A 19,874-nucleotide genomic window follows, 5' to 3' on the forward strand; every position below is an offset into this window, starting at 1 on the left:
GTAATTCTTATGTGATACCTATATTATTATGTAATACCTATGTGCATAGGTATTACATAAAAATGCAACAGGGTCAACACATTGACAAAGCCATTAAAAATGAGCAAATTTCCCCGCCATGCTGTCGTGACTAGTTTCCATTGCAGACTTTGTGCAAGCTCCTCATTCCTGTACACCTCATGAATGTCCTTTTTCAAACGAAAAACAAACATACATATTCGCTTAACTCTGAAGCCACAACCCCCTTTTCGTTTTTGTTCTTTGCCTTTACTTACGCTGAATCCAGGTAAACCCTGTTTGCCCGGTAACCCGTCGTTTCCAGGGATACCCTGAAAGAAGGAACTGAGGTTGAACTTATCTGAAGCCAGTCCTCTCTCTCCACCGACAGTCAAGGCAGAGTGAAAGCGGAGTGGTCCGATAATCAGTTGGCGACTGTTAAAAGTTTATTAGCCAGGATGAATATTAGTGCATATTAACCCCATTTTATCCATGAATAATAAGTCAAATAAACCCAATAATCTGCTTTTTGTTTTGTGGCTATAAGAACAATGATGACAGCAACACTTTATTTGAAGGTCTATTTAAATCAGTCTTTTTTTTGTTTTTGAATGAATGAATGAAGACCTTCAAATAACTGCGTATTGTTTGAATGATGTTTCCCAGCACTTGCTTCAATTGCCTTTTACATGCGCTAAAGCCTGCAGCACCAGTTAAATTGGGGCATTGTATTAAACAATTAGAACGATTGAGGTTGATTTCTATTGAGAAAAAAAAAAAAGTCAATGTGACTCCAGTCCCTCCATGCAGACGAACGACCTTCAACCAGCTGGAATGCCAAGCACGTCAAAGCAGCTGAGAAAGACCCCCAACTGCCCAAGCTGAAAGACTTTAGTAGCTTTTAAGTTTCATTTTGGCTTCTGATTCAGGACCTGATCCCCACCTGAGAGTGAAATGTTTCTCACCTGAGGTCCCTGTATTCCTTCGACACCTTGAGGCCCTGGTGGCCCGGGAGGACCGGGAGGTCCAGGGGGTCCCTACAACACCACAAACAAAGTGATTCAATCATTCAAATTATAGATTCATACTGAGACACTTTGGAGAGGCTTTTTTTGTTCCCAGAAACTTTTAAACAAAGAAGTCAGAAGTTAGAAGAAGAAAAAAAAAACATTAGGAAAACAATACCGACTGACATATCAGACCTGAGGCCCTGGCTGCCACATGTTGATGGGAGTTCCTGGAGCTCCCTGTAAGGCAAGAACAGTCACATCATACAAAGGCAATTCATTGTTGGGATTTAGAAGGAAACGCTGTTTTTTTCTTTGAAAAAAAGAAAAAAAAAAAGGGCACAATAAACTGTGTGTACTCACAGGTCCACCGTTGCCAGTGTGCGAGGAGATCAAGCAGTTGCACTCCCCAGGTTCTCCCTGAAAAATTACATATAATTTCTCTATCAATTAATAAGGAATTACAAGAGTAGCCGTGTAAATATGCAAAAGTGGGTTATGAGGTTTAAATGAAACACTGTCCTGGTTTTTAGCGCTTAGCAGTGGGCGCTCATGTGTGGTGTCATTGAAACACTAGATGTCACACCTAAGGCATCTGTTGGTGTCTGGAAACCAGGACACCGTGAAACCTCATGAAGCCACATCATAGTACAAAGCTGATTTCCTGTATTTTTCGTGAATCTAGAGTTGGTACTATATATCTAAAAATAAACAGGAGCTAAAGGGACTTTTTCTTTTACAATTTTATGTATGTATGGGAAGTAATATTGCATACCACCCTTATACTGTATGTCAGTTGATGAGAATGTTAAAGAACATTTATTTAAAACATATATAATTTAAAAAGATCCAAGCTTTAAATGCTTTGGTCCCTAAGTGTGTTCATGTAACTCAAGCAAAGCATCATGGGATAGATGACACACTGCTGTCAACATATACATGACTGAAATGGAACCATTTCTCCACACATACATACGTTTTCCAGACAGTTTTCCTTTTGTGAGTACAGTTTAGTTCAAATGTAATTCATACTTTTCATTACTTTTAACAGGACATGAGACATAATAGTTTACAAAATCTTGCAGGACAATCTTCTCTAGCATTTTCAGATACTGAAAAATTAATACTCTTATCAGATTGTAATATTTGATTTTAAAAACGCCAAATTGGGCCCCTTTAAACTATTAAAAATACATTTTACCAAAATAATAAATGCATATTTGTTGTCCTGAAGTGCCCCGAATGAGTCCGTCCCACCCGTGGCATCACTCTAAATACCTCCAAGCCCCTATTGCAATTCTTGCCTCTCTCTGGCACCAGAGCACTGCCTGTATTACTCTCCCTAACCCTTTGTGTGACAGCATCTAGTGGTGGCTGTTATGAATTCAGTTATTAATATTCTCACACACACATGCTCGCCTTGGACGCCCAAACTTTTCCTGTCTAGCAGCAACAGCAAACTTGTCACCTCTGCCACTAGTCTATATAGCCTGCAGCCGGTGCATCCAAGTGGGTGAGAGCACGCCAACACTCACGCACACAAGCCACTAACATCTGTTACACCCACTCATCTCAAAGCCCCTCACAGATACCTTCATCCAAAACACACACACACACAAAAATGGTAGACTTACCTTGTCCCCCTTGGCTCCATCACGTCCCTGAAAAAGCCGAAAACATCCAGTTAGTTAAAACATAGATGCGGTTTCTCATCTCTTGCAGAGGAAAGTTCACAGGGCAGTGAACTGAAGACGGATCAGGGGACAAGGAATGAGATTAGAAGAGACATTGCCTCTAATGCACGTTGCGGCAGACATCCTTGCTTACAAATGATGCCTAAATCAAGGACAATTCCCTAAGAACCGAGAAGGAAAGTAATCAGACGCTTTCACACAGCCAGCAGCTAAAATCTCTTTAGGTTAAACATGTTTATCGATGCCTATAAAGCATAATTTAAGGAATGGAGATGCTCACAGGTCTGCCGTCAGCACCAGGTGATCCTTTAGAGCCAGGGACGCCATCTTTGCCCTCCGGGGGGGAAATACACAAGAAACATGAGCACAATAAAGAGCATGTATGACACCGGGATGACATTCATTTACAATAGTTTATTCAGTCATGTCATACCGGGGGCCCAACGACTCCCACTCCCATTGGACCCTGTGGTCCTGGGGGTCCAGCTTCTCCTCTGCTGCCCTGTAGACAGTCAAATCCACCGTTTCGTTTATTCCGAATAAACTGATTTGCTTTTGAGTGTTTGAATAAGTCAGTTCGCATCTATGACACCTTATCTCCGGCTGGTCCAGCTGGGCCCGGTATCCCGGGAGTTCCCTGCGGTCCCTGCGAGAAGACACGGACATGAGATTACTCCAAGAGCATTTAGAGATCGAGGAAGTTCGGTAAGAGTGGAACTCACCGTGAGACCCGGAGAGCCTGGTAGTCCCTCTGCACCCTGTCATGAATTCGGAAAAAGTGCCATTTCAGGGTTCGAGTAAAGCATGAGAATGTACGACCATGACTTAGACGTAGAGGTGAGTGCTGACTTATTTAACGTCATGTTTGAATTTGAATGACAGGAGCTTGAAGGACTTGAGCTTTTACACAGAAAATGACAGTCTCATTTTTAGCGGGTCAAATGTAAGTAACAAAAGGCGTAAAAAATAAAAATGATAAAAATGATTTCTAAGTTTGCAAGGTGCATTTTATTTATTTATTTATGTATTTTTTTTGTTCAAGAAAAACACATTTGTTTTACCTTAGGTCCTGGCAGTCCAATTCCAGCCTGTCCAGGTGCCCCCTAAAAAAAAGAAACACAATAAATCACAGATTAGTGCAAATGTCATGTAATAAAAAGAAAAACCTGAAATATATGAGGATTATTGAATGCGAAACATACCTTGGAACCTTTTGGGCCAGCAGGCCCTTGGATGCCTGGCAAGCCGGGTTTACCCTGGAAAGCAAAGATGTGATATCATCTTGTGTATCCATTGCTTCAGTTTTACATACATACATAGATCTTCTATTCTGCTTTTATCAGTGTTAAACAAATATTGATTTGACTCACATTTTTTCCTGGCTTTCCTTCTCCAGGCGCACCAGGCTCCCCTCTCTCTCCTTTGGGTCCAGGCACAGCTACTCCATCACCTACTGCAGTGTTTATGGAAGGACAGCTGGTACAAGCATCACCCTGGCCAAACATGTCAAACACAGAACACAGAAATGTGATTTTGACATTTTACTAATGGAGAGATGACGGACACACTTTGTACCTTTTCTCCTTTTAGGCCTGTTAACCCATCAAGCCCTGGCTCTCCAGGTAAACCTGGCACTCCGGGAGATCCATCCAGACCTCTATCACCTTGCTCTCCTTGGTCCCCCTGGCAGTAGTGAGGTGATATTTAAGGACACACAAAGCAGCATATAAAATAACTATGTATATATTTTTATGCAAAAGACTAGAATTTAAGATGGAAAAAAGAAAGCATTAATACCTTTAATTTGCAAGTTGTATTCAAAGCTCAGTCTTTCTTTATTTTTCAAGTAATACAACAGCCTTTTCTAGAAATAATCTAGTTTAGATTGTATCAAAGTGAAGCATCATGCACTTGTCATTGTAGCCTCAGTGATCCATTACAATCATGAATGGCCCCCTCAACAAAACGTGAGATGTTTGGCCAAATATTGAGACATTTTGATTATAAAAAAAATCAAATATAAAAAAAATGCTTACCTTGTCACCTTTCTGACCAGTAAGTCCTGGAGGTCCCTGTGAAAAGAGGTGCAATGCACATTTAACAAAAGAAAGTGCTGAGTACTACTCCTTCCCATTATTATTATTATTATTATTATTATTATTATTATTATTATTATTATTATTATTATATATATTTTTTTCTTTTCTGATATCCAACAGATAAACTACACAATGATGGTGGGTAATAAAGAAAGCAATAAATACATACATTAATAATGGCGATAATAAAAATATTAATAAAAAAAATATTTTCAAACTTAAGATGAAAAGTGAAGTGGCATTGTTAGCTTTTTTAAAGACTTCTTCCAGAATTGTGAATTGCTTTAAGGTATTTTCCCCATTTTCTTTCAACTTTCTGACAGTCAGATTGTGCATCCAAAGTTGGTGAGTTAAATGTGACTGTGCAGCCTAAATAGAAAACTACCATCGAAGTAGAAGATTGTTATTTCAAAAATAAATAAATAAATAAAATCTGCTATACCGGCTTGCCATCAGCTCTCGGTCCTGGTGGTCCTGGTGGGCCCTGAGGGCCTGGATCGCCCGGCTTGCCTGCAGTCCCCTCCTGCACTCTGATGTTGGTAGGGCCGCTGCCAACCTCGAATGGCTGGCACACTCCACACTCGCCCTTGGGAAGGGCAGAGAGTGAGAAAGGTCAGTTTGCATCATAATGAAGCGAGCATGACGGAAAGGGGAAAAGAAAAGACAGTTGTCTCTTACCTTCTCACCCTTCATGCCAGGGACACCCAGACCTGGAAGTCCTTGCTCACCCTTTGGAGACATTAGCAGAGGAAACATTTCATTGTAATTCACCAAATGGTTGGATGCGGTGAACAACACCGAGGACTGTTGTATGATTTACAAGCATTTCACAAACGTGCTTTGGGTATCTCTGTTCTACATAAAGTGGAATAATAGGGCAATTGGTAAAATGCAATTCTGAAATGAATTTCAAAATCCGAAATAGAAGAGTATCTGAGAAAGCTTCCCTAATTCTGGGAACATGTTGCTTGCAATCTGCAATCTTGTTGACTCTTGGCTGTGCTAAAACAAACGCACTGCCAGATACAGAAACGACAGCCACAGCAAAGCTTTGTATCTGGCCGCAGCCGAGTTATTAGATCTGGTGTTAGGGTGGCTTAAGCCTGGATGCCTTGTTCCCAGGCAGTTTTTGCACCAGAAATAACATTGTATTAATGTATTCATGCCATTAAAAGGGAGATCACAGTTCAACATTTTGGGTGTTAAAATGAATTGACATATTAATGTTTTTAAATTATATGACTATTTATGTATTTATTATTTGTATTTGTATTTATTCATTTGGCTGAAATAGGAAAAGCCAGTGTTTTATTTCCCACAATGACCAATTAATATTGGGCTGAACTGTCAACACAATGGCACCTAACATCAGTGGGATATTTTTAGCGGTGAAATGTGTTTTTTGTTTGTTTGTTTTTTTCTGATTTTTCTTAAAAACAAGTTTGGCATCTTGAGAAATGTTTCAGATATTAAATAGATGGCAGATGAATAAAAAAAGCAGGGGGGCTGTGTAACACACCGCGGTTGCAAAAGAAGGCAGACGAGTAAACATCCTCTCCTCTGCTGCAGCCAGTTGTAAATTTCTAAGAAACATAGTTTGTTATAATTCCAAAATAAATTGATGTCATGGTGTGTTGAGATGATGATAAGTTCAATAACCCACCTTTTATAAGCCTCAGATCAGAATTTCAAGTAGAATAAGTTCCATTCTTTACCACCTGATACCAAAAGAGGTGATGTGAAAAAAAGACATTTTTGCCATTGACCAGGAACCAGGAGAAGTACAAGGTTGTATTTTGGAGTTCGGTGGGCAACACACCTCAATCTCTCACTGACAACAAATCAATTGAGCCAGATGCTTCTATAATCTTGTTATATTGCCAATAAATCTAAGTGAAAATGAATAACTTCACCCTGTGGCTTAGCTCCGGTGTCTGTCTTGTGAAGCAGATTTCCATTGTCTCCACTTTATCAATCCATCTCTGGCATGTTGCAGCCTAGATTTAGACCTTATTGATCGTAATCTCGGCCCTTTTGCATTTTGATGGAAACCATTAGCAAGGTTTGGGCTGATAAAGCCGATGGGATGACATCATCAGACAGACGCACCAATGAAATCTTCAGCCTTGCTGAGTGCATACCAGCGCTCCCATGGTTGAAATTCTCACCATGAAAAGGAAAACTGCTGTTCAGGTATGGCAAAAAAACACTATTCGGTGGCGGTGGATCTTCTCACCTTTGCACCTCTCTGTCCGTCCTTGCCACTCGCTCCTCTTGGTCCGGGTTTCCCCTGTCAGTTGGCAACGGGTCAATTTTAGCAGCTGGAGCGGATGATAATCTGAAGTTGACCATCTTTTGTGGGCAACAATTTTGAAACCTACCTGTTTGCCATCTGCTCCTCGGCTCCCTGCATTCCCCTAGCAGAAAAAAAAAGAAGTTAAATTAAATCACATCACTTTTTTCCCCATGTAAGTGAACCTGAAAAGCAGTCATACTTAATGTTTTCCTATATAGTTCGCCAGTGAGAAAAATCCTGACGGCACGCACTGAAATCTCTCTGTGTATAGCCACCTCAGGAAGGCTATTAAGAGCCCCATTAGCAAAGCCAGTCAATGAATTCCCCTCATGTAATCCTTAAATGCAGCCCGCTATCAAGGTCACCTGCTTTATATTAATACCCACCTTTTCTCCTCGCAGCCCAGGTGGTCCAACTTTTCCCGTATCTCCCTGTGGTAAAGCAGAATGAATTACACCATGCTTCCTTAATACATGGGTTCTTTTATTTGGCTGAATCTAAGAGAAGAAAAAAAGAAAACTCCATAGAGTTCTTGAGAAAACGCCTCGAACCAGCAATCTGCAGGGAACTCTCAAACAGTGGAACAGCATGAACTATTTTTAAATGGCAGATAGACGTACTTGTTCTCCTTTTTGTCCAATTTCTCCTTTCTGGCCTCTCTGCGGCAAGTTTTGAGACGGCGCTGGGTTTGGTGGGAGCTCTCCAAGAGTGGGACACACTGTACACTCTCCCTGAATCACAAATTAGACGATGGAAAAAAAGGAAAAAAATGCTTCCGGGCATTAAAGATGTCAATTGAACAGGATCAGACAAAATTGAAATGGGAAATGGAATGTTCTGATTCATAAAGGGTGAAAGTGATGTCTGGTATAAAATTACATTCATGATATTTGACTACTTGCTGACCTTGTTCACAAATTAGGCCAAAAAAAAAGAGAGAGAATCAACAGCGAAAGTATTAAATAGATTAAAGTACCAACCCTTTCTCCTTTGGCGCCATCTGATCCCTTTTCTCCCTGCAAAGAATGACAATGATTCAACAGTTTGAGGATTTCCTTCCAGTATTTCATTGCTCTCCTTAGGTACTCCTGTGAGCTGCAGTATGTGTTTGTATTTCACAGGATACGGAACAATTTATCTATTAATTCAAAGCAGGACTTTGTAGTTCTTGGACTGAAACTCCAGACATTTTAACTCAATACACGATACACCTCTTCAATTCACTTCCATTGGCAAAACCTCTGACTGATCAAAATATGAAGTAGAAAGACTGTGTACTCCAGTCGCACATTAAGATACGGTGTAAATGTTTTAAAGGTGTAATCCTCCTAACTTGAGCCTCAAACACCAGGTGGGTTGCTACTAGTAAGATACAACATGGAATACGTTCTCTTATCAAATAAGAAATGTTTTTCACCAAAAAGATGTTTTGTAATTTGAAACCTTGAAAATGAGTTAGTGTTATACATCCTCATTTAAAAATACATCTCATTCTGAAGTTGGTACAAACAAATGGCAGATTCATTTCACCATCCCTGGAGTCCTCTGCTGTGAACAGAGTATTATGGAACATCCTATCCAAATTTGTTTTTGTTTTAAACTCCTTGCAAACTACACTTTGCCTCAGATGTCAGACTGTGGTGTAAGGGTGGATGGTGTGTGGCATGTGTTGGCTGAAGACACAGGCCCACCAACAGTCCCAGCACATAAAAGGGTCTATCTCTTTTGTCACAGTGACAAATAGTATAGTGAGGATGGGTGTTGATATTCATCTTGACAGTATGAGCTGGAAAGTGCTCAACCATTGTATTATTTCAACACATTCTCACTCCCATGGTGAAACATATTGATGTTGGAATAGAAGTTCTGCCTTATCCTGATACTGTGGGAAGTGCGCCGCATTATAAAAGAAAAAAAAAAGAAGGTGAACATAGGGGCTCCTTCCGCCCTGAATGCCCCTTGGTATATAAAGCCTGTCAAACGTATCAGTCACTGTGACTTTGTCGACACCATCAGTAGGAGGATGAATAAAAAATAAACAAGAGTAAAGATATATATGTATAGTTAACAATGTATAAACCAATTACAGAAACCTTGCCTCTGCCTGAGACTTGCACCCAGGGTGCTCGACTGACTTGTGTTGTTACATTATTGAAAGCCTTAGTATTCCTTGTTGCCTGATGCCACGGGAGTAGAATGTATGCAGACCATGTTTGTTTGAAACCTTCAGATAATTGACTGATATGCCATTTAAACTTGCCAGATGGGACTGTACACCGGAGTAGATGGGTGGCCGTGAACACCCATTCACTCACAAGCAAAAGGGTCACTGTACTGAATGTCAATTTATATGCTCCACTTTTACTTTTTTTTTTGTCCACGAATGCAAATAAGATGTGAATGCTGAATATTAATAAGCTCTAAACCATTAAAGATTGAACAGGAAATCCATACCTTTTCTCCTGCCTTGCCATCTGCACCTTGCAGTCCCTGGCATATACAGAGACGGAGGACGGGACAAAACAGGAAGGGTTAGATGTAAGAATTATCGTCAACACTGAGATTCATATTCACCTCCCTCATGACCCACCTGTTCTCATTCTGTTCTAACCGGGTATGACAGATGGAGCCTGCCACTGCAGAAAATCATTGCCCAAAGAGCTATGCAGGGCTCCGGTCATATATTCCGCCGTATATCTGCTGTTTTCAATTTCATTCGGATTGTGTGGTAAAGAAAAAGTAAATGAAGGCAAAAAGGTTTCACTCTGTTTTGTAGAGTCGTGACTGAGGAAGTGGTCACTGACCAGCATGCATTTCCGTGATTAACAAAAGCACATTAGCCTTGGAAATGAATTCAATGTGTGTTCTTTCCGGAGAGCTGAAGCGACACTGTGGGAACTACAGTACAAGAGCATGTGAACTGCTTGGGCAGAGTTAAATGTATTGGTAAAGTAAGGACCATAGAGACCAGTCAATGTTACAGCAACTTGGAGATGTGAGACAATATATGGTGCCTGTTTTTTTTTTTTTTTTTTCTTTTTTTTCTTTCATAACAAACCACATTTTTAGACTTACAGGCAGTCCCCTTTCTCCCCTTCCTGGAACACCTGGCTCTCCTTTAGGGCCTGGTTTTCCCTGGAGGGCCACTGTGTTCCCGATGTCAGCAGGCAGTACTGGACACACTTCACATGGGTCACCCTGAACAAGTACACAATCAGCTGATAAGACATGCTGCTAACAGGATTATCGACGTTTCATTTCTTTGCCATACCTTTTCTCCTTTAGACCCGGCTGGTCCCCTTGGTCCCTGTGGCAACAATAGTATTCAGAATGCTGTGTTGTGCGCTCACTTTTTTTTTATATGTTATTAAAGTTCCTCACTGGATCACCAGGCAAACCGTCCTCCCCTTGTGGTCCACTATCACCCTTTTTTGAGACACAATGAATTTCACAATTACTTTTCATTCCATCATCAGGAATATTTCAATGAAAAATAAAATCTGTATTTTACTTCTGTTGCTACATTTATTCAAATACATTTACCCTTTAAATACAGAAGACTGACACTTTCAAATGGTGACCATTTGTTAGAGCCAGTGAATAAACTTACTTTTAAATGCAAAAGTATATTTGATACTCCTAAATAAATAAAACAATAGCAAAGATACCTTGTCTCCTTTAGCACCTCCTGGCTCACCAGGCGGACCCTGTGGATAAAAAACAGTTTCGTCCTCAGATGGTTAAGGCCAATGAGAGTTCATAATGGAAATGTATTGACGTCACTGGAACATATATAGATGCATGAACTCACAGGGAGACCAGGTTTTCCAGATCCTGGTGGACCGGGAAGCCCAGGTTTTCCCGGCTCCCCAGCCAAGCCCTCTGGACCCACCAAACCTGGGGTACCCTGGGGAAGGTAGAAATGCAGTTTTATTTGAGTCAGACAGAGCTAAATATACGTGACAGGTAGTGTGACAGACAGAGGATGAAGCTTGATGCAGACCTACCTTCTGTCCCTTGGGACCGACCACACATATAGAGCCAGCGCGACCCTGAAAAATGGTGAGAGACAGCCGAGTGTCGGTAGATGTTCAGGTTTATTATTAACAGTATCCAGAATATACTGCCCCTGAGGGTATCTGGAAATAATGACGACTGACTTTCAAAAGCTCCCTGTGGCAGAAGCATTACATTTTTTATATTTAAATTGCAAAATAGTTAATATGTTATTGATTTCATTATTATTATTTTATTTATTTATGTTTGTAATTTTGAACTTTAAACAACAACAACATTATTTATATATTTATTTTTTTCATTTTTAGGGGAAATATCAATGTTTTTTTTTAAATATTTAGAACTATTGCAATCATCTCTACTTATTTATTATACTGTAACTATCCAGTTTTTCAGTTCCTTAAGTCCTTCTACTTCAATGAATACATGATCCTTTTCTTTCCATTGAAATTCCAACCATTGTGTTACAGATGAAATATCAATTTCAGGATTCATCCGATTAGCATTCACATGAACCTACATTAATATGTGCGCACAATGATGTAGGAAGGATTCATATAATTCATTTACCGTTAATTCTGCCGACTAAATGTGCGAGCGAACCCGATGCGCTGCACACATTCCCTAAATTTGCTCCTTGGAACTTTCCATTCATCTGCTCCCAGCAGAGAAGATTAAAAGGTTTAAGTCACTGAGAATAGAACGCTGCCAGTTTGTGAGACGAACGGCAACGTCAATGAGACAGCATCGATTGTGCAAGCTTTGTTGCTTTAGCCTAATCTAACAGGCATTAACAGCCCGGCTTAATTCTATGGCAGAGTGAAGGGGAGACGTGTCGGGGAGCCACAGCTTAGGGGAAGCATAATACCATATAAATTCAAGTAATATCCGGTTTTAGCGTGATAAAAGTAGTCAAGCAAGATGATGTATGTGTGTATCAGGAAAAAAAGGAACCGAAGCGGGTTGGAGCGGTAGGCAATACATGGCCGATGAAAACATGAATAGAATGATGCAGTGTGGAGATACTCATGAGAAAACAGTGTCATAGCTATAGTTACATAATTCTCTTCCTATCCGCCTACGTATTTTTTTTTCCCCACCGTCGGACCACTTTAGACCACTGTAGACCCTGACAAGAGCTGCAGGTTCTGTGGCTGTCGAAAGATTATGCAGTATGATATCTACCATGACAGAGGTTAATATGGAGAATGTCCAAGGATCCACTATCTTGGCCCATCACGCTCTCAATCCTCTACTTATACATCTATCTCCCTGGGTTCCCTTCAACCAGTGTCTAACTCAAAAGTACATGGAACTGGTGGAGGAGACTGTGAGGGGTGATCTGTGACAGATGAGTCACAGCTAGAGTGATAGGAAGGCTTTATCAGGCACTAGTAGCTCTCTGACACAGTTAGAAGTTAAGGATACTCATGGTTTTACTGGGTGTGACTAGGAAGGATAGGATTAATGTATCAGAGGGACAGGCCAATGTGGGGAAGCCAGAATCTGATGGCCTGTTCATGTGGGGACGGGATACGGTTAACATTGGACATGGAGGCAGCAGGTAAAAATGAGAAGGGGAAGTGAAGGACATGAAGAGGATAGATGTCACGAGGGAGGATGGTTAAGGTAAAGGAGGCTGACTTGATGTGGCAACCCCTGTCGGAAATGCCGAAGGAATAAGATGACAGCAGAGTAAATACATTCTCCGACCATAACTCATTCTACTGCTTCCTGGTTTACAAGTGATTTCCAATGCCACAGTCGGGGAGTAAACACTGAAGGAGGAAGGCTGCCAGGAAAAAGCCATGGCCAATTCTGCTGAGAACTTCTGGAGTGCCAGTGGTGGTAGCCTTGCCCTGAAGCTCTTCTTCCAGTGGTGTCTCATAATTCATCAGGCGCTAGGACAGAAAATTGTCTTCCTTTTCTCCAGCCCAGATTCTGCAGTCCTTCTTATCCACTAGAGTTGTATCGTTTTCGGCCTTGCGCTATTGCAACACAGGAGGTTCCCAACTTTAGTCCGGGGTTCATTTCATTTGTTGAGTGATTTGAACAATGATGTTCCACATGAAGGCGCCTCCTTGTATTGTATAATGGACGTGTTGCAAATACCTGATGTAGTTTTTTCAACAAATTATCTTGGCAAATTCTAAGTAGGACAGACAACAGACTTACATCTTTTCCTGGAGTCCCAGTGAGACCCTGAAGACCGCTCTCACCCTTTTGACCCTTTTCTCCCTGAGGAGAGCCATAGTGTCAGATGAATTGGGGAAAGGTGTTCTAAAATCATCTGACTATTCACAAAAGAAAAAGATAAAAAATCTTCTCACCACATAGCGAGCAACTTCACCCCAGCTGGCAGGCATCACCTGTGAAGAGAAGCAATGTTTAGTCTAGATCAATGACCCGGCTCTTAAAAGATATAACACACACCAGTGGAGCATAACACACACGGTAACCAGTCAGTAACCCGTGAGAAGAACAAGCTGGGCCCATATGTTCAGCGAACAACACACAGCATGGAAATAACATTGAGAGGGGAATTGAATTTATAAAAATAGATCCAAAGCAAGTTTAGTCTACTGCAGTTTCTTTTTCACCTGTGTGGGAAAAGGATTTAGCGCCATGAGGAAGTGGAGTGCCGCTGCAGAATAGGTTCTTCACATCGACTGAGAGGTACATTTTGTAAGAGGTTAGCAATAGGTGTTGTCGGGTGAGTGAAAGCAGCAGCTGCAGTGATGTGATCGCAGTTGTGCAGTAGCTTTGTTGTCCATGAACAAACTCACTTTTCTGTTTATTTTTGTACTGCATTTTTCGGTGCTGGCTTAAGATTGTTCTATACCTTACTTATAGTGATGGGTAGAAGAGGTTTCATGAAACAGTGTTGTGATTTTCAGAGGACACCAGATGGCACCATCTGTTGTAAAATGTTTGGACTTGAACAAGTAATTCAATGAAACCGCACATCATTTCCAAACCAGCAGTGCCATCTCGTGTCCTCTGAAAATTAAGAAACTCTTTCATCAACACTACAACACTGTTTCATGACACCTCATCTACCTCATTTGTCAGTACTTACTACTTTCAGTCACTGGTTGTTATGTTTACCGTTAGCTTTCAAAGCAGCCCATCATAATTGACGGCGAAAGAAAAAAATATATGAAAGAAATGATCCAAGTAAATTTCATTTAATACACTATTTCACATTTGATGATTTTACAGAACTAAGACTTGACTAAGACTGAATGGATAACATGACTCGCATTACCACTTAATTACAATATTACTGTATAATATAAAAATTATATAATCTAATGGTATTCCTACTTTTCTTAATACGACCACATATTTTGACAGAAGCAACACACATGGACTTCGAAAGGATGCGGGTCAGAGAGAGTAGAATTAAATATCTTGTCTTAGTTTCATGAAGTACAGTTTGAAAAATGAGGTGAAACCAAAACAGCTGACAGCTAACAAGGTTAGAAAGACTCGGACAGGCAGATATGGGGGGTGGGATGATAACCTGTAGCAAAAAGAATGACACTCACCGCCTCTCCCTTTTCACCCTTTTGTCCCTTGGGCCCCTCTGCACACTAAAGGTAAAGACACGTATCACAGGACTGACATCACACTGCATGCCAAATAACAAGACTATTTATTTATTTTTTTTTATTTATTTTTTTCTGAATCAAAGAGGCACACGCAATGGAAAGAGTTACTTACTGAGCGTGAATCGCCGCCAGAACAGTCGTAACCCTGAAATGGAAACAGGGATAACGAAAAAGGAAAAAAAAAAAAGGTGACTGCTTGCCAGCGAGAATTAGACTCACTAAGGAATTCAGCTTGGTGCTGGACTGGTTTATAGCCAGCATCATAATAGACTTAAAAAGCACTCAGGCGTTTTTAGTGCGCTCTGTGTGTGTGTCTGTGAAGGATTCTGTCGGCGCTGGCCCTGGCTTGTCTGGGCGTATGTGAAGGTATCATACACCCTGCTCAACTGCGCAGCCTGAGACAGCTTTGAATTTACAATGTACATTTCTATGACTCACCCGGTCACCTTTCTCACCCTTCAGACCCGAAACTCCGCCGAGACTGATAATCTGGAACAGAAAGAGAGGCCTCACTATGCACCAGTTGTGTTACCGTCTTCTCCCAGAAGAATCCCTGGATGATCCTTTAAAAAAGTACCCAGTACTCTTCAAAGGATAACAAGAGAAAATGTGATTGTTCTTTGAATGTGGACTTTGAAAAGATGTAGTTGCATTTATTAACAGACGGTGGCACTGTAACGCAAAACAAATCAAAACCAGTCCTGCTGCAGAATGCAGTTAAAAGGATGAGAAGTGGGAAAGCAGCCATAAACACAAACACACGCACACACGTGTGCATGAACGCACATCGCCTCTCTTGAGTTAAAAAGATCAATAGGAATGTCTGATTCCCACAGCACTGGATTGAGCCGACCAGCTGCTCATCACAGGGGGGTGCGAAGCACGCACACACCAAATATGGATAACCATTATCCATTATAAATAACCGCTTTTTTTTTTTTTTTTTTTTTTAACGGAAGGGAGTAATTAAAGCGAAATCTCTCATCCGACGTCTTTGGGTGCATTGATTTCACACACCATATATTTGCATACAGCGGAGCAGTAACTGCTCGCATGCTGCGACGATGGAAGCAAGCTGGAAACCGCAGCAGAGGAACCCTTCTCTTCCTCTTGTGTGTTAGTATCTAGCTGCAATGATGAGTCATTTTTCACTATGATTTCGCTTCAGATTCACTAACTAAAAACATGAGGACATCTCTAGCAAGACATGGCTTTTTCAATGGCAGGTCTCATCTCCTTTTCCAGGAACACTTGCTAATTCCTTTGTCGGTTTGTGTGAAAGTTTCCTGGATGAATACAGTGGATCTAACCTACTGACCTTCTACATATAATGTATATGATAGTGTTGTGGAGACCACCTAACCAAGACTGAGACAGACTACAGAAACACTTGCTAATTCCTTTGTCGGTTTGTATGAAAGCCAGAATGAAAGTTTCCTGAATGAATACAGTGGCTCAAACCTGCTGACCCTCCGCATACCATCCCAATGTATACCGCATCCCAATGTATATGATAGTGTTGTGGAGACCACCTGACCGAGACTGAGACAGAATACAGAAATATAAGTCTATTGACATAGTCACACACTTAATGTGGCTTAGTGTGAAGGAAACAGCCATCATTTTTTTCAAAATAAATCAAGAACTGAAATGTTTTAACAAGGAAAAGAGTATTAGTTTGTTCTGTACCGTATTCATTTTGATCTCACCCTTGGTCTTGGTTTTAGCCCCTTCGTAGTTCTCGAGTTAGGCGTCTCGACTACAACAGTATTTGCATTTGAATTTATCTAAATCTGCAACTTTAGCATTAGCACTGCTATTATTTTACTGAGAAGAATCTAACTCTAGTCAAAACAATGACTCCATCCCTTTCAACTTAGGTGGCGTTGGTCAGTCTGTGATGGGCACTGGATGATGCTTCACGAAGCTTCACATTTTCATTTTCAGAGTGTTCTAGATGGGACTTGTTGCTGTATAATCTTTGCCTGTGAATGTTTTAATGAAAATACAAGAGCGCCACCTGCTGACATCTGAAAATGTGGCTTCATGAAGCTTCATCCATGAAGGCCATAATACAGTACATATGATGTTATTCCTCATCATAACTGAACCTCCAATGTCGTATTTCCACAGACTCTGACAGAGTTGCCCTTTTTATTTCTTCTTCACTCCCATGGCGTAATACCGTATATTGATGTTGGAAACTTGGACGTTTGCGTCCTGTTTGCGTTTCCTGTTTGTAGTGACAAACATTTTGTAGATCAGAGCTCTGCTTTCAATATTGCACAGGGAAGAATGATTTTTTAAAGTGTATTCATAGATTTGAGACTTGTTGTGAGTGGAAACCTTTTCCTATTCCTATTCGTGTCACTTGTTCATGACCTTGGAGTGAGCTTGAATGGCTTTTATCCGATTGTGTAAAGTTCAGTGGCATCATCTATTGCCTGATTCTGATCGGATAACGTGTCACAACCTTTTAATTTGAATAGAAAGGAGTTGACCAATAAAACAACAGCAAAATTCATCAAATCATTTACAGTTCATCTGTAATGCAAGTACAAGAACACGTTTCAAGTAAAATGCTTATAAGTTGGTCTTAAAATGAACGTTAAATCCTCCTCAGACATGAACGTTTAAAGCCACTGGTTCTTTCTTTTTCCGTGTCTGTTTCAAGATACAAAAGACTTCAATATAATATTGAATCTAATCCACCTGTGTTCTTTAAACATATTGGTAGAATTTTAAGCAACAAAGATAACAACACTATTTCAACTGATAGAGTTGCACCATGAAATATTTTATCTCGGAAGCGATCAAAACACTTCATAACACATGAGACAAGACACTTTTGTTTCTTAAAAAGATTCACTGGACGTTGTGTTCTCCATCACCGATAATAACCTACATTGAGAAAAGCCAGGGGAAGCGGCGCTCCATATTAGTAAGCACACCAAGGAGGGATATAATGAAGCATCTAGAGTTTTGTATTCTATTTGTGAACAGGACATGCTGCTTTGTAGGTGAATGACAAAATTAATAGGCAGCAGCAGATCCCTACTGAGGTGCGATGCATAATGAGGTGTAAATCAGTCCTGGGACAGTCAACAAGCCAGGTGAACGGGGGCAGGAGGCCCACTGCGATTTATTTCACCAGCCCCAAATACACAGATGGACAAGTTCATGCATCAAATCGCATGAGAAGGAATTTACATTGAAACATCGATGGAAACAAACAAACCTTGGTGACCACAGCTGAAAACCTGTAGGTATGCTTACCTTCTCGGTCAATTCTTTCTGCCCAAACACTCCCTATGGATAATAGAAAAGAAGGGAGATGCCACATTACATTTCCTCTTTACAAAACAGCTGCAGGTTTATTCACAGGATTTGGCATGAAGCAGAATGATCACGTCTTTAGAGTACATTTTTCTCATTTATAAATGAAACCCTGAAACAAAATGTGGCTATATGTTTATTCAAAACAAAATGTTTACCAAATATACCTTTATTTTGTGCAGTATTGTTCCTGTTTCTTTGCTAATGTTACATTTAATTTAGCCAACTCTAACCAGAACCCCGAGATCAACGGTTTTCCACACCCAAAAGCGCGTCACAAAGCCTTTTGTATTATAGATAAAAATAAAAATAAAAATAAAAATAAAAATAAAAATAAAAATAAAAATAAAAATAAAAATAAAAATAAAACAGATGAAAATGTGAGGATCAGATATTTTATTTTATTTTATTTTATTTTAAATGAATACATTTATTTTTCCTCTCGATTTGGGTCACAACATTGAGGGTGATGTTCGATGCCAAACCGAGACCATTTGAGAACCGTTTTCTTTCCTCTTTTGTAAGTTTTTTTTTGTTTGTTTTTCCAACTGATTATATAACAGCAGCAATACAAGGGCAAACGGTTTGTTAATTCAACAATGAACTATACTACTAAATACTTTATTTATTTATCTGGCTACAATGTATGCTCCATTTATTCCACAACATCAGCGCCTGCAAAACATCTAAGCAAAAGAAGGCTGTTACAGACTTGACACCACATGTTGCCATTTCACTTCATTGCATCATATACGCAACGATGGACATCGCACTCACATTACAGCACCTTTCCTAAACACCTGTCTTTTTCAATTTGGATAATGAGAAGGAGAAGGGAAGAGAGCGAGAAGGGTGAATATCAAAGTGCCTGTGTGAAATGACTTAAGAGTAGCAGAGATCTTGGCTAAATATTTAGAGTCGATCTATCAAATGCATCGCTTCAAAGAGCAGCTGTTTACTCAGGCCGCAAGGCAAATAAATATCTTAATACCAGAATCAGAGCACAAAAACACTTTATATTCACCTCCAATATGAAGATTGGATGTTGACCAATGGTTGTTCAACTGTTAGCATAATAACTGAAACACTTACCACAAGATTTCTATAAGACTTTCAGGAATTTTTGGTGAAGGAACATGTCAATCCGTTTTGGTGGTACTCCACATTGCCATTTATATATTTATAAAAGGATGGAGGTATGCTAAGCTACGTTCAAGGTCATTTAAAAAAAAAAAAAAAAAAAAAAAACATGAATAAAGTCACTAAAACAGCTATCTTGTGGCAGTGGTGTCAAATGTCGGTTTGCTAAAGAGTATTGCTGGAGGTTTACCGACTCTGGAACCAACATGTTTTGACACCCCTTGAATGTACTGTAGCGATGTTCCCAGCATGCTATGCTTAGTTCTGTTCTGAAAGTGCTTTGATGGTAGCCCGCTGTGTTCACCACGAAAGGTCATTTAACACACAGGAAACTTCCATCCAGATAAATCATTTTATGTAACTCAGCATACGCAGCTTAATGTCTCACACTTGTTTCCACTGAAGGTAAGTCCACATGGACACAACTGAAATGGATCCAGTGTGAGCTGAATTCAGACCGGAACGTTTCCATGACTGAGTAAGAGGGAAATCCTTTCCCAATTTCCAGCTTTATTTTCATCTCATGCTTGTGTCTGCCAACATTTGACTCTGAGACATTGGACTGAATTGAATAAAATGCAGTGGGTGTTCAACAGTTACCTGGTCAAAGATGTTTTCCATCAATTCATTTTCGGCAGCTCTCCGGCTCTTCGGGGTATCATTAGGACACTGTG

General features: G+C 40.3%; 1 protein-coding gene across 3 annotated transcripts in view; it reads right to left on the minus strand.

The window, feature by feature from the left end:
• col16a1 (collagen, type XVI, alpha 1) overlaps positions 1 to 19,874 on the minus strand; it is a 66,849-nt gene that overhangs the window by 19,478 nt on the left and 27,497 nt on the right. For 2 of the 3 annotated variants that reach the window (XM_053862523.1, XM_053862522.1), the window contains exons 8-42: positions 19,801 to 19,869; positions 18,001 to 18,033; positions 15,163 to 15,213; positions 14,837 to 14,869; positions 14,662 to 14,706; positions 13,441 to 13,479; positions 13,286 to 13,348; positions 11,101 to 11,145; positions 10,905 to 11,000; positions 10,762 to 10,800; positions 10,475 to 10,519; positions 10,365 to 10,400; positions 10,169 to 10,291; positions 9,548 to 9,583; positions 8,074 to 8,109; positions 7,714 to 7,824; positions 7,480 to 7,524; positions 7,179 to 7,214; positions 7,034 to 7,087; positions 5,476 to 5,526; positions 5,240 to 5,383; positions 4,735 to 4,770; positions 4,274 to 4,381; positions 4,069 to 4,191; positions 3,901 to 3,954; positions 3,760 to 3,801; positions 3,421 to 3,456; positions 3,291 to 3,344; positions 3,132 to 3,200; positions 2,979 to 3,032; positions 2,639 to 2,665; positions 1,368 to 1,424; positions 1,200 to 1,244; positions 963 to 1,034; positions 276 to 329 (exon numbers count right to left, since the gene is read on the minus strand). In XM_053862523.1, the coding sequence (XP_053718498.1) occupies positions 276 to 329; positions 963 to 1,034; positions 1,200 to 1,244; positions 1,368 to 1,424; positions 2,639 to 2,665; positions 2,979 to 3,032; positions 3,132 to 3,200; positions 3,291 to 3,344; positions 3,421 to 3,456; positions 3,760 to 3,801; positions 3,901 to 3,954; positions 4,069 to 4,191; positions 4,274 to 4,381; positions 4,735 to 4,770; positions 5,240 to 5,383; positions 5,476 to 5,526; positions 7,034 to 7,087; positions 7,179 to 7,214; positions 7,480 to 7,524; positions 7,714 to 7,824; positions 8,074 to 8,109; positions 9,548 to 9,583; positions 10,169 to 10,291; positions 10,365 to 10,400; positions 10,475 to 10,519; positions 10,762 to 10,800; positions 10,905 to 11,000; positions 11,101 to 11,145; positions 13,286 to 13,348; positions 13,441 to 13,479; positions 14,662 to 14,706; positions 14,837 to 14,869; positions 15,163 to 15,213; positions 18,001 to 18,033; positions 19,801 to 19,869 (2,061 nt within the window). The remainder of the gene's footprint in view (positions 1 to 275; positions 330 to 962; positions 1,035 to 1,199; positions 1,245 to 1,367; positions 1,425 to 2,638; positions 2,666 to 2,978; positions 3,033 to 3,131; positions 3,201 to 3,290; positions 3,345 to 3,420; positions 3,457 to 3,759; positions 3,802 to 3,900; positions 3,955 to 4,068; positions 4,192 to 4,273; positions 4,382 to 4,734; positions 4,771 to 5,239; positions 5,384 to 5,475; positions 5,527 to 7,033; positions 7,088 to 7,178; positions 7,215 to 7,479; positions 7,525 to 7,713; positions 7,825 to 8,073; positions 8,110 to 9,547; positions 9,584 to 10,168; positions 10,292 to 10,364; positions 10,401 to 10,474; positions 10,520 to 10,761; positions 10,801 to 10,904; positions 11,001 to 11,100; positions 11,146 to 13,285; positions 13,349 to 13,440; positions 13,480 to 14,661; positions 14,707 to 14,836; positions 14,870 to 15,162; positions 15,214 to 18,000; positions 18,034 to 19,800; positions 19,870 to 19,874) is intronic. The other variant, XM_053862525.1, reaches the window with a different exon arrangement.

The sequence above is a fragment of the Synchiropus splendidus genome, chromosome 4, assembly GCF_027744825.2.
Source record: "Synchiropus splendidus isolate RoL2022-P1 chromosome 4, RoL_Sspl_1.0, whole genome shotgun sequence".
Classification (NCBI taxonomy): Eukaryota; Metazoa; Chordata; class Actinopteri; order Syngnathiformes; family Callionymidae; genus Synchiropus; species Synchiropus splendidus.